General features: G+C 41.4%; 1 protein-coding gene across 3 annotated transcripts in view; it reads right to left on the reverse strand.

Moving 5' to 3' along the window:
- Nucleotides 1–1,450: 1,450 nt before the first annotated feature.
- The window catches only part of RAPGEF4 (Rap guanine nucleotide exchange factor 4), a 237,287-nt gene continuing 223,845 nt past the window's right edge, over nt 1,451–14,892 (reverse strand). For all 3 annotated transcript variants that reach the window (XM_018572340.1, XM_018572346.1, XM_018572344.1), the window contains 3 exons: nt 14,314–14,378; nt 4,341–4,395; nt 1,451–1,674 (listed from right to left, as the gene is read on the reverse strand). In XM_018572340.1, coding sequence (XP_018427842.1) covers nt 1,547–1,674; nt 4,341–4,395; nt 14,314–14,378 — 248 coding nt within the window. In that variant the 3' untranslated portion in view covers nt 1,451–1,546. The remainder of the gene's footprint in view (nt 1,675–4,340; nt 4,396–14,313; nt 14,379–14,892) is intronic.

Raw genomic sequence — 14,892 nt, forward strand, 5'->3', positions numbered from 1 at the left:
CTTTTCTGGCCACACACAACGTGCGCTTTTTAAAAACTGCGATTCTGGGCGATTGCATGGGCGGTATCGCGGCACACTATTTTCCTGTGACTCTGCGGCCACCCACGTGGTTTCGTGCACGATTGTCACGGATCGCACAGGTGTGAGTCTGGCCTGAGTGGTGCACAAATAAGATACATTTTTGTTACAAGATACTGTAAGGTACTAGAATGCATTTTTTTAATTTAACTTCTGAGTTTAGAGTCACTTTTATGATGGCTGCAGGTTTTTTAAAAATAAAACTTTTGGAATACTGGCATGTGTACTACAATTTACAACAGCATGGTAAAACTTATATGAGATTTTAGCTTTTGAGTTTATATCTACTTCTATTTATATCTACCTCTGTTGTGAACACAGGTGCAGTACACTTTGCTTCATGTGTGCCAAACGCACCATAATAGGGCAAAAGCTTAAAAAAAGACTACTTTGCCTGCAATGCAAACTCATCCCAATGTCCAAAGAAATGTAAAGCAGGTCAAATGCAGCCTCAGAACTGCCATCTACACTAACCCAATAAACTGAAGCCAAAACCTTTTTTTTTTTTTTTATATAGTTTTATTGTTTTTTTTTATAGTTTTGGATAGAGTAAGGGACTGTTATATTCTTTATGATCTTTGTCCCTTTCCCTTCACTTCCTGTCCAATAGCGACAACAGGAAGTGTTAGGAAATCTCTCCAAAGTGAGGGAAATCCCTGGTGGTCATCAGGGTCACCAAAATGTATTTCCCCATTGTTTTGGCTTCAGTTACACTTTAAAGCAAACGGGAATCTAATGACCCTCATTTGAGTTCTATCTACCCAAGCACCCCGGCACTAAGACTGTCAATCCTCAAAGCAGAACCCAACAGCTCTCAGGCAACAGGGACAGAAGAGGGTCACGCAGACTTGCAAGCTTAGCTCAGCCGAGTGTGCATTAATAATCTATAGGGAAGGAATGGTGGTGAGAGCTGTGGGAGGACACCTCCTAATCCACCTAAAAATGGTCAGACTGAAAGATTGTCATATAATGTCTTTGAGCATTTTCATGGTTGTATTCTTCATTGTCTACAAAAGTCAGGTGTAGATATCTTGCCAGTGGAGATCCTGGGAGATACTATATAAGACAGTGGGTGACTCAGGGCACCGGATGACTCTAAAAGTGAAATGTGGACTGACCCTTTGATAAAACAGAACAATGTGCAAAGTTCAGTCACCTATTGCAACCAATCAGATCATTGCTCCAATAAGCCCCAGAAAGATGACTGGACATCTTGTAACTTGAATAACCGAAATATACAACTCTGTAGCTGCCATCAACTTATAACTTTACATCACCACCCTCAGTACAGTAACTGTATCACATCCACCATTATGGTTTGCTGTATTTTGCAGTCACTACATATAAAAATGTACAATATTCACAGGTCGTCTGATCAGATTGTGGCACTAAGAAAAAAAAGTACAAAACTTAACATTTGCCACAGTGCTCTCCATGAAAAGAACATCCCAAATTGGGGACTCCCTTTTCAGGTGCGACGCGGTTCTAGCCGATGTGACATCTGCGATAGTGTCCTCTGATTGTCAATGACGTTGAACTGCCGCACGTAATTCCGGACATCCTGGTGATTTTTGTTGACAAGGGAAGCATCAGGACCTGGTGATGAAAAATACATTCGTTGTACTTTGATATGAGAGATGAGTCCAGTGAGATGTAAATGTTACTGTCACGTGACTAAAAGATTCTTATCCTTTGTGAAATAAGGCGATTACATCAAGCTGATCCCTATCACAATGCAAGTCTATGAGATGGCGCGCTCGTTGCACACAATGAACTCCTTATGTGATTGATAATCTCAACAGGAACCTGTACTGAGAGAAATATGGTGGCTTCCGTGTAGACATCCTAAAAATACTAGTTGCCTGACATTCTCTGTCTTTTTTCTTGTCTTTATATTCTGAATCAGTGACCTGGACCGAGCCTGGACATAAGAAAGGCCGAGAGAATCAGAACTCTCCAGCTACATGCTTGTTCTGGATCTTTTACACAGAGTATTGAAGCCATTGGATCAGCATGACAGCCAGAAAACTAACATGTTTGTTGAGGTCTGCAATGGCAGGAGACATTATGACTGTAGGAGCTAATCCACTCACCCTTTAATGGCTATTCTACAAATCTCTACAGTATATTAACTACAACAAAGCTGTAGAACAGGGGTAGGTAACCTTGGCACGCCAAATGTTGTGGAATTACAAGTCCCAGCAGGCATTGCAAGACTGACAGCCACAGTCATGATTCCCAGAGACCGGGGCATGAGGGGATTTGTAGCTTCACCACAGCTGGAGGTTGCCTACCTCCGCTATAGAGCAAGTTTGTAAACATATAAGTCACATCAAGATAAACACTGCACTTTCCCTTTAACAAATGACACACATAACATTTTATATTCTATCCAATCCTATCTACGAAACTATTTCAGTTCAAGTATATTTTTTTAGATCACACCACAGCATTTCAATAGGATTGCAGTCAGGACTGTGTATATTGTTTGTTAGGAGAAGACTTTATTTATAGTTATTAATTCTGCTGATAACGTGTCTAAAAAGAAGAACTTGCAGTGGGGCAAAAATTTTTCTTTACCCAGAGTTCTTCTTTAAAAATGACATGTTATCTTCTTAAGTCATAACTATTGCGTTGTACAACATACAATATACTCAGTTCTGACTTATGAAGATAACATGTCATTTGAAGAAGAACTTTGGGTAAAGGAAAAACTTACCTTTCCAGTGGGCTACCCCCACACTTCAAGTGTTAAGTGCTCATTTTGTCTAGGGGGCTGAAGTAAAGCAGTTTTACTTACCTGATCCCCTGCCCTGTGGCAGTCAGAGATCACCTCTCTCCCACTCCACTTCAGCTATGGAATGTCCCTCAGCATCCTCACATCTAATGCAAGTCAATGGACCTGCATGAGACGTGATGACATCAGTGGTCCTTAGACCGATGGAGGCCGGCGGGAGAAGAAGCTGTGGGGACCAGTCTAGCAGCCAAGCGGGATCGAGGATCAGGTGAGTAATGCAGCTTTATTTGAGCGCCATAGACAAAATGAGCGCTTACCGCTTGCAATGGAGGGGCAGCCCCAGTGCAAGGATACGTTTTTTGTTTGCCCGGAGTTTTTCTTTAACGTGCCAATTATGTGGAAATTCCCACAATTCTTAAAAGAGAACTATGGGGTAAGTGTTTTTCCCCATAGTTCTCTTTAGGGTCACGGGAGGACATATATTAACCTCCTCCCGTGACCCAAAGCTCAGTATATCGCAAGCTATAGCTCGCGGTATACTGAGACCGCCGCAGCCGGGGCGGGTCTCGACAATGCTGTCAAGATCCACCCAGCTGTGTGAGTGACAGCTGGCTCTGCCTATCTAGAGGCAGAGCCAGCTATACCCGCCACCCTCCCCGTCCATTCCTCCAGTCAGCGCTGGAGGATCGCAGAGGGGGGAATACCTGTGGGGAGCGGTGACTGTGCAGGGAGACGATCGGAAGTGAGCAGAACGGTGCATGTTTCTGCTCACTTCCTGATCGATAGAGGCGACCTGTGACAGCTTCTTTGGGAATTCCTGCGGGGGGTGATGAGTGACAGTCACGGCTCTCTGCAGGGAGATGATCGAGAAGTGAGCGAGCGCCGGTATGTGTTCGCTCACTTCCCGATCTATTGAGCCGACGTGACAGTTTCATTGTCACACGTCGGCTCGAACTATGAGGATGAGTGAAAATCACTCACCTCATAGTTCTCCTTTAAGCGTTCACATTCTTTTACTTTTTCAACTGTACTCTGGGGTTCTTTATCTTAAAGAGTCCAAAGAAAACTAGGACAGCCCCACTGAAACTGGGACGGTCAGGAGGCAATGCAGATTTGTTGCTGAAAACTCAGCCTTTGAATTACATTTCTAGTTCAGTGAAGTATATTGCGGGGAAATAAACACCAATCAAGTAAATCAGTGTTAAAGCACAGCATCAATTAACTAGCTGACATGATATAAACGCTATAAAAGAAACGTAATCTATTCTTCTATTTAGAAGTTTAACTTGACAAAGGCGCCTTGTGCTGGAATCTAATTTATGGTCTGTTTTGATCATTTAAATTCAGAGCTGAGTTTTATAGAATCACTTTACCATAACATGCTAATTATGACTGTGACAAAGTGACAGTGCATATAGAATAGATAATAAAGCCATTATGATACATACTTAAACAGTGTCATAAAATGCTTTATCTCTCATTCTACACTCGTACTTAATAACCTTGATGAAAAAATACAACTTACTGAAGGGCACGCTCCGGCAGTATCTCATTGTTCTGACGGTGTTTGCAATCATACGCTATAAAACACAATTCAATGTCCCAATATTAATATCATGTACAAATACACATTTGAAACAAAGGCAGTGATATATTTGCGGCATGGCTGTACTGTTTTTAACAGATCTCTGTATATTTGTAAGGATCTCTTCGGTAATGTTTACCAAGTAGGTATCTGTGACACCCTTTCATTGCCCAAACAGGCTCGCCCCATCCCTTCATTTTCCCGGTAGCAGACAGCACTTCTGTCACACAGCCTTAAACCTATTTTTAAATGCAAGCAGTGTAAGTACCTGAATTTTACAATCGTTACAGTCAGGGCTGGATTTACTCTCTCTGCTGCCCCAAGGCCAGGTTACTCAATGCGCCCCCTACCCGCCAAACCCCCCCATGGAGAATGGCAGACATGCAGGCTGCATGCAAGTGATCTCGGCAACATCGCCGGGATCACTTGTAAAAAACAAGCGGCGGCTTCCCCCCTGTACATTTAGCTCTGCTTGCCCAAAGGACGGCTAAATGTAGAAAACAGCTACATGCCCGGCACCTGGAGCTGCATATCCTGGGCATCAGGAGATAGGAATTCCCCACCCCTGCTGCCCCAAGGCCGGGCCTTGGTTGGCGTTGTGGGAAATCCGCCCCTGGTTACAGTCGCCAATAGACATAAATGGCTGTATGCAGCTGTACGGGTGTATACGCCGGCACTCACATATACTCGCATATAACATGCAGATGTATCTCCTGAACTCCGGACTTTCTGCATTCAGACAATACATCCATATGCTATACATGGGTTTACATGAGTACTGGCGTATATATCTGTCTAGAATAGACAGTCATGTCTATGGGTGGCTGTATGCAGGAGCTGTGTATTCGGGACGTAGAAAAAAGCCAGAATTAATGTCGTAGGCCCATGTACTGTTTTCCAGCACAAACTCACCCTGTTCCTCTCTCAGACATTGCTCAGGGTCTGGTACCTGTCAGTTTAGGTCAAACAGGTCCGGACACGCTCCCTATGCATTGCACACATAATTGCCTCAACAGGAGCCCTGAATGAAATCAGACATTTTTTATTTTACTCTGGCACCCACCTGTCTCACATCAGACTCCTCCACAAGACTACCTGTGACACCCGTTAATTGCCCAAACAGGCTCGCCCCATCCCTTACAGCATTTTCACAGTAGCATACAGCATTTCTGTCACACATTCCTACATTTATTTTTAAATATATGCAGTGTAAGTATCTGAATTTTACCTTGTAACAGCCTCTTGCAGTCCCTGCACTGCACAGCCTAGCCTAAGCGAAGTAGAAACAGCACACACAGCCAATCAGTTGTGCTAAAGTGCAAGGAGTATGTTAATAGGGGAAGACAGCATGAGCTTGGTTTATACCAAGCCCCCGCAATTCACTACTCAGTAGCTTTCAATCAGTGGTTTTCAAATCCACAGCACATTATGTTTTCAAGAAGTATTTATTGTGCATTATTGTGCGAAGGGGATCTGAGGAGCACTTTTTAGCACCTTATTGATTGTTTTTGCTCATCTGCACTTTTGTAGCTTGTTGGAGCTGCTATGTACTGTCACTTTACAGCAATCATGAGCATTGATATTGGTACTAACTGGCACTTATATATTAATTATGTGCATTGGATAACGCTTTTGGTGTATTATTATGATTATTGACTGACTAACATATTTATATTTATATGTTATTTACAGAGCTTAGTAGCACAAGCTGAAATGAACACAAATGAATGAATCTAAACTAGTTCTTACTAATCAGTGTCTTACCCCTCCTGCGCTATCCTCATTAGATTTGCCTGGACAAAAGTCACACACTCTAATATTTAATGGGACCATCTTTAGCTTTGATTACAGCGCACATTCGCTTGTTTTGACAAGCTTATGCAATGTCACAACATTTATTTCCATCCAGAGTTGCATTCATATTTCACCAAGATCTTGTAGTAATGATGGGAGAGTCGGACCACTGCATAAAGTCTTCTCCAACACATCCCAAAAATTCTCAATGGGGTTAAGGTCTGGACTGTGGTGGATAATCCAGGTGTGAAAATTATGTCTCATGCTCCCTGAACCACTCTTTCACAATTTGAGCCTGATGAATCCTGGAATTGTCATCTTGGAATATGCCCAATGTGCCATCAGGGAAGAAAAAATCCATTGATTGAAAAACTTGGTCATGCAGTATATTCAGGAAGGCAGCTGACCTCATTTTTTGGGCATAACGTTGCTGAACCCAGACCCGACCAACTGAAGCAACCCCAGATCATAACAAAACTAAATCCAGGTGGTGACCTTTTTTTGGCCTGGCTGTGTATATAAACATTCACCAGGTAAAGTGAGCCTCTCTGCAATGGTCAGTGCAGTTAAGTAAACATTGACTTCCCGGTCTCAATGCTGGAGCAAAAAGTGTATACCTAAAAGAGAACTATGGGGTAAGTGTTCTTCTCCATAGTTCTCTTAAGGGTCACGGGAGGACATATACTAACCTCCTCCTGTGTCACGAAGCTCAGTATCATGAATTCAATGAATTGTCACTCGCACTCCAATTTCATAACAAGCCAATTTCTTTAATGACTATAGTAGCGTCACAATCATAGCGACGTTTCGGAACCAAGGGGACATATCTTGGTATGAGCTAAAGCTCAGTATATAGTGAGCTACAGCTTGCGTTATCCTGAGACCGCCGCAGCCAGGACGGATCCCGACAATGCTGTCGGGATCCACCCAGCTGCGTGAGTGACAGCTGCCTCTGCCTATCTAGGGGCAGAGCTAGCTGTGCCCGCCCCCTCCCTCGTCCGTTCCTCCTGTCAGCGCTGGAGGATCGAAGAGGGGGGAAATCTGACATGTCACCGTTCTCTGCAGGAAGATGGTCGAGAAGTGAGCGAGCGACGGTATGCGTTTGCTCACTTCCCCATCCTTTGAGCCGACGTGTGACAGTTACATTGTCACAGGTCGGCTCGAACTATGAGGATGAGTGATTTTCACTCACCTCATAGTTCTCCTTTAAGCCTTCCAGCTACTACCCAAAGGTAACATTCTGACTAACCTTTTAATGTAAAGGGTTTTTTTTCTTTATAGAGCTTTTTTTCTGGAGTTGTTTAAGAACCTAGACCTGGTATATGTAACATTTCAAGTTCGGAGGAAAGAAATATACAATTAGTGATAAGTGTTACTAACTCGCTGGCTTCCAATTTCCTTCTGTACTGTTTTGCTCAAGCTGCTAATTATAATAACATATTATATAACTACTTGTTACAATATCCAACAGCTGTCGGTATTAGATGGCTATTTATAGCATCCACCAGTTACACGGAGACTTATGCAGGGGACGCAGTACAGTGTAACACCAGATCTCCACAGTTTAAAGCCTATGCCATGACCTCATAATTGTTATAAATATTCACAAGCTCACCACGGATATATTAGGTTCATGACTGTCATTGCTGTAAAGTGACAAAATGATCTTCAGTGCTGCAAATACACTGGTGACGGAACATAAGCCAGGCTTACTACGTCTCTAATGCTTCAACTTTTTTTAAAAAAAACATACAAGATACAAGTGTTGATGTGCCAACTGAATGGAAGGCGATCTCATTGCTAGGGTTAAAGGGAAATCCCGACTCCACATTATCACCTTCACAAAAGAGGCGCTCAGGTTTTTCATTTAAACACATATGCAAGAGAAATGTATGAATCTTCAAGAAGTTCTTAGATTTCTGTCTGTATGGATATCTCACAATCATAGATTTAAAAAAAATTAGTAAAACTGTTAGCGTAGGGCTCATCAAACATGAAGGCCTTTGGTGCAAGTGGTAACCGTATATATATTTTGGACAAACTAATACCTGATTTTGTGTGTTTTGGTCTTTTTTGGGGGATGTGTGTTAAAAGCTGTGTTCAAAATGCATACAGCTCACCTATTAATAAATAGCATAGGCGACACTTGGAGGCTGGTTACCAGCATTGTGCATTCAAAACCTGATTGCCTGTTTTAGCATGTTGATGTTAGCATTCAAAGGGTTACTTCGGAGTGGTCTAGGCCTGAGCTTAGGTAACCCATACCGAACATACTGTTTAACCCTTTTACTGCTACCGTCGTATGGCATACAGCCGCTGCAGCAGGGCTCTGCAAACTGTTGGAACTTCTTGCACAGCCTCACAGAGAAACTCAAGCACACAGTGTGATATGCATTCTGCACATGGCTTGGAAAACACAGGAAGGAAGCCACAGCTTTATTCTCTAGCTTATTCAATACCATAGAGTATATATCATAGATACTGTATAACAGATCTTGTAAACACTGCGATCTAGTGACCGAAATTGTATACTACAGAAGTTGTTGCTATAAACACAGTAATGTGTATTCTAACACAAGCAGACTACCCACTGCTATAGAAGCCAGGAGTCAGCTTAAGTGCCCATTCACCCTAAGCAATTGCTGCCGCGATATCGTGCATATTTGCCACGTGATATCGCGAGAAGTCGCTTGGCCAATGATTTTTAATGGAGCTGTTCTATTCTACAGCTCCATGTCGCCTGTCGCGCGTCGCTTGTGCAGGATCCTTTTTCCCGCGGATGTCGCGCAATTTTTCTATTTTTGCATGCAACCCGACGGTGAAGGTCGCGCGATCGTCGCTGGAACTTCGTCCGCAGTCGCGCTATCCTGGCCGCGCGGAAATCCGCTCAAGGTAAGTGTCGCTTAGTGTGAATGGGGCCTTAATGAGTAAAGTTAACTGTCGGGTGAAGGTGATTTTGTCAAACTTGCTTCCCGCCGCCATGTATCTGGCTGCCCCTCCTGTGGGCTTGGGTTCGGCATGGCGGGTGTGGGCTGCAAGTGGAGATGGAGAACAGTGAACATCTGTTTGCTGATCTTCCCTCCATTAAATAAACCCAGAAGCGAAGGAGACTTCATCACTTCCAGATTCATACTTGTCATTCCCTGGGTCTGTCGTGACTGGAGATGCAGCTGATCAAGCACAATCTGTCACTGGAGTAAAAAGGTGACATTAGGGGTCTAACAGACCCCTAATATCTTCTTAAAAAGAACCGGTCGCCTCCAATGTGCTATCACATGGGGGTGTTATATTTTACCAGATAATTGGGTATTATATTGAGTTTTATTTCCACTAAAACTAATTAAAGGAATTTTTACTGAAAATTGGGGTTTGATAAACAGTTGTGCCAATTACATATAACATAAAAATGCATCTGCCACCATTTTATTCTACAAGGTCTCTACTTTCAGAAACTTTAAATAATTCTGAGGGGATTTAAGTCATTTTCAGGCCTAAAATGTGCATTTTAATGTGTGTGCAAAATAAAAAAATAAAAGACAAAGTCAGCCCAGGCTTTTTTTAAATATATTTTGGATCTTCTATTATCTGGCTTCCCTTTTCCCTGGAGGTTCAAGCCCACCTTTTGTGCTTTTACAACATTCTGTTGTAGTCTACATAATATAAAATAACTTAAAACTCCAATATAATGGGCAGAGCATGAGTGAGGACCTAGCACAGGTATATCCCCAATAAAAATCCACAAAAGATATAACAAAATATAAGGTGGCTTGGCTTTATAGCATCCTTCAAACACGAAAGTATCAATTTTGGATTGGTGTAACCTTTAAAAATGAATTGCCCAATCTGGAAACAAAAATGTGAACTCTTGTTTGTAGCAACTGGTAAAACCTCTTTTAGCAGCATTAACCGAACCTTTCTGATAATCAGTTGCATAATAGTGAAGATAATTGTAGGTCAATGTTCCTTACAAACTTGAACTCTTTAGGTCATGCTGCAGCATCTCATTTGGGTTGAGGTCAGGACTATGACTACTATAGGATAGAATTTTCTACTTACATTGGAAGGTTGTCAGAAACCAGGTCTCTGCAACCATTGAAAAATTTGCCTGTGGAGAATGTCTCTGTCTCCATGCAGGCCTCTGTTATGTGAGGTCACTTTCAATGCTTGGAGGAAAACATCATGGACTTTGTTTACTACCCATGATGTGTGGCTGATGTGTATTCAAGAAAGAGAAGATGAAAAAGCCCTCATAACTTTATTGAAGCTACACCTGACTCTGTGAGTTTCCACAAACAAATGAGATGAATTTTGATCTTCCTGGTATAAGAGAACTTTATTAAGAGGTAAAATGCAATTTGTGGTGTAAAAGTCCACTTTTGTAGGATTAGTGTGGGGATAACGCTTGGAAACCCTCCCACCACTCTAAGCTATACTATGTTAGCCCCTTCAACAGCTGCGTACTTATTTTTGATCCAACTATCTTCCAGTGCTTACATCTTGTCCAGTGCACCCGGTCCCTCCCCAAAGGCATGAATAGGCTGTACACCAAGACCTGGTATATAGCTCCATTCAAGCCTATGGATAGTAGAGTGGATTTAGGTAGTGTTAATCTGAAGGTACAGTGGTCCTTTTAATGGCTGCTATCCAGAGTAGGCTGCGATCTGTAACATACATTAGTGGAAGTGTCTAGAAAGATAGTATGCTTTACCATAGTCATTACTGTACACAGATGAAGTAACCTATGTGTATATATCAACCATGACAGCTGAGAGCCCATAGGACACACACAGTGAAGTGAAAGGCATGGATACAAGGAAAGACAGCAAATAATATACAGTATAAATGAACATTCAATACACCGCACATGGAAATGTGTTGAAATTTAAAAGAAAGCAACCGCCACTACGTGCTTTCTTGTTCTAATTTAATTTCTTTTTTAATATGTTAAACTTTCCCTCTTTTTTCTTTTTTACTGCACTTGTGCGTGGATAGACCCCATTGTATATACACTTTTTAAACGTCAGGGCTAACAAATTAAATTTAGCAATTAAATAATGTTTTAAGAAAACAGCTACAAGAACTTGAATTCCATAAAGAAATCTGGAAAAACTGAAACATTGTAGATATGAGTTCCCAAAGATATACTATATTTGGACTAATTTTAAAAACATAGCAACTATCCTAACTGCAAAACAAACAGATACACAAATAATAACAAAATCATAACCATAGGGCTCTATGGAAAGTTAAAACAGATTTCAAAATGTTGCTACGCACACCAAAATGTACAAAAGGAGAAAAAAGAAACAAAGGATATGCAGAGTAGACCCCAAAGACAACATACTACTCAGTGGGGCCAAGTTGTACCTTTATACCCCATGACCTGGTGTTGTTGGCAGTGTCATATTTAGAGATCATGCTGCCCTAAGCACATCAAAATAATAATATGGTTGTGGCTTCCTCTAGTTGAGATCGCGGTCTGATCACAGTTTGATTCGGTTCACGACCAAATCGGTTTGTGACCAGAATCGCGCAACGAATTAAGTTCGTGAACCGAGGTACCACTGTACATGTAAGGGAGATTTTTTTTACCTGTTAAAGGAATTGTTTCTCTGTCCATCAAATCCTATCATATACACTGCTCTACCACACAGCACAGCCCTGTCTGGTGAAGCAGAAGACTTGATTTTTTTACCCTGCTACAGTAAAGCACCACTTACATGTCTTGTCTCTACCCCAGCCTGTGACTGGACAGTGAAAGGAGATGCAGCAAACTGATGAGCTCATTTCCCTCTCATTCTGCCCTCTACTCCTATCTGCATGTTTCTTTTACTGCAGAACAATTAAGTGGCTGCCTGTGCTGCCTCTCCCTCCCCCAGTCTGAACTCTGCTGTACAGGGACTGCAAGCTGAAACCAGGTCAAACTGAGGTACTCACACTGCTTGCAGCTAAAAAAAAACATTTACTGATGTAGGGATGTCCAGATACCAGTGCCGATGCTTGGCATTTTCATGTGAACTACCAGGGTCGCAGCGCCTGCAGCTGGGACCTGCCTCTGGCGCTCCACCACTGTCCTGAAATCATTAGTCTGTATTGTTTTAGAAAATCTGTCACATGACAATAAACAAAAATGTATCAGTACTTGTATCTGTGAGTACTTGGGTGAGTATCAGTACTTGTACTTGCAAAAATGGTATCAGTGCATCCCTTTATTTATATTTATAAAAACAATGTCATACATTAAAACAGAGATGTACAAATCCCGGGAACTCCGTGTGCTCCTTACACATGACAGCTTCCTCCTAACTTTTGAATTTTTCTCTAGTCTAGTCTTGGAGCTCGAAAAGTATCTGTACTTGTACTTGTACCGAGTGCGGTCCTTGGTATCGGTGCATCCCTATACTGATGTGTTAATGAATACAGAGCGGCAATAATTTGTGTCATTTATATCTGCGTGGAGTTTAGTTCTAAAGATATGATTCTCTTTCTGTAACAATTGTTATATGGAACTATTGTATTGCTATGTGTATGGCCATAATAAGACACAAACAGTCTTTTTGTGCATAGATTATAGCCCAATTAGTGTCTCAAATCATTCCAAAGTCACTGCCTATAATATGCAAGACATGGAAACACACTAATGTTACTTTAGCTTAACGAGCCAAAGAGGTTAAAGACTTGTTTAACGTTAAATATTTCAATTAGAATTAATTTACATAATTACTTTACTTAAACTGTGATTTAGCATTACAAATGAGGGAGGCGCACAGATGGGATAGGGGAAATAACTTGGAATACAGAGTTCACATTGCTGTACTTAGTGTAAGCTCTTTACATTTAATCTTCTGGGCGGCAGATGTTACAATTGTTTTATTAGGGAAAAGGAAATCCACTGTCCTGTGGCTACTGAGATGATTTCACATCCTCCATGCAAACACCCACTTACCATTTTCTCAAAGTTTATCAGATTGTCGATAAATGTTTTGTTCCCTTCGTGGGTGAAAGTCATATCTGTAAATAAATCAAGAGAACCGATGGTCAGATAATGTAAGATATATGTAATCGAACGTTTGGAGCTCTACGCTCAGCCCATCTGCCTGGTCACACCCCTTGGCAACAATTTAGTTCTGTACAATAATGCAAATTGCAGTAACCCGTAGCAACTGCTCTGTCCATTAACGCAAAGTGCAGTAACCTGTAGCAACTGCAATGCAGTTGCTACACTTCTCACCTTCCTTCCCTTCCTTCCTAAATCATTAGTCTGTATTGTTTTAGAAAATCTGTCACATGACAATAAACAAAAATGTATCAGTACTTGTATCTGTGAGTACTTGGGTGAGTATCAGTACTTGTACTTGCAAAAATGGTATCAGTGCATCCCTTTATTTATATTTATAAAAACAATGTCATACATTAAAACAGAGATGTACAAATCCCGGGAACTCCGTGTGCTCCTTACACATGACAGCTTCCTCCTAACTTTTGAATTTTTCTCTAGTCTAGTCTTGGAGCTCGAAAAGTATCTGTACTTGTACTTGTACCGAGTGCGGTCCTTGGTATCGGTGCATCCCTATACTGATGTGTTAATGAATACAGAGCGGCAATAATTTGTGTCATTTATATCTGCGTGGAGTTTAGTTCTAAAGATATGATTCTCTTTCTGTAACAATTGTTATATGGAACTATTGTATTGCTATGTGTATGGCCATAATAAGACACAAACAGTCTTTTTGTGCATAGATTATAGCCCAATTAGTGTCTCAAATCATTCCAAAGTCACTGCCTATAATATGCAAGACATGGAAACACACTAATGTTACTTTAGCTTAACGAGCCAAAGAGGTTAAAGACTTGTTTAACGTTAAATATTTCAATTAGAATTAATTTACATAATTACTTTACTTAAACTGTGATTTAGCATTACAAATGAGGGAGGCGCACAGATGGGATAGGGGAAATAACTTGGAATACAGAGTTCACATTGCTGTACTTAGTGTAAGCTCTTTACATTTAATCTTCTGGGCGGCAGATGTTACAATTGTTTTATTAGGGAAAAGGAAATCCACTGTCCTGTGGCTACTGAGATGATTTCACATCCTCCATGCAAACACCCACTTACCATTTTCTCAAAGTTTATCAGATTGTCGATAAATGTTTTGTTCCCTTCGTGGGTGAAAGTCATATCTGTAAATAAATCAAGAGAACCGATGGTCAGATAATGTAAGATATATGTAATCGAACGTTTGGAGCTCTACGCTCAGCCCATCTGCCTGGTCACACCCCTTGGCAACAATTTAGTTCTGTACAATAATGCAAATTGCAGTAACCCGTAGCAACTGCTCTGTCCATTAACGCAAAGTGCAGTAACCTGTAGCAACTGCAATGCAGTTGCTACACTTCTCACCTTCCTTCCCTTCCTTCCTATACATCCCTTACCTTGCACCAGATCGCTACCTTCATCTTCCACATTACCACAAGTTGCCCCATTCATTGCAGTAGTTGTATGTTATCATACCAGGTAAGTGGGGAATATGGGGCTGTGGAAAGTGACAGTGTTTCATGTTATACCCTAAATATGGTCTGAATGATAAACTCTAATACTAGTTTTTACACACTGCTCCGGTGTTTAACAACAGTTCCAATTTGATCAAACTTCGCTCTTCTGGGATTTTTTTGCAAAATAAGTCCCCTTCAGGCT

The sequence above is a fragment of the Nanorana parkeri genome, unplaced genomic scaffold, assembly GCF_000935625.1.
Source record: "Nanorana parkeri isolate BGI_ZX_2015 unplaced genomic scaffold, ASM93562v1 scaffold44, whole genome shotgun sequence".
Classification (NCBI taxonomy): Eukaryota; Metazoa; Chordata; class Amphibia; order Anura; family Dicroglossidae; genus Nanorana; species Nanorana parkeri.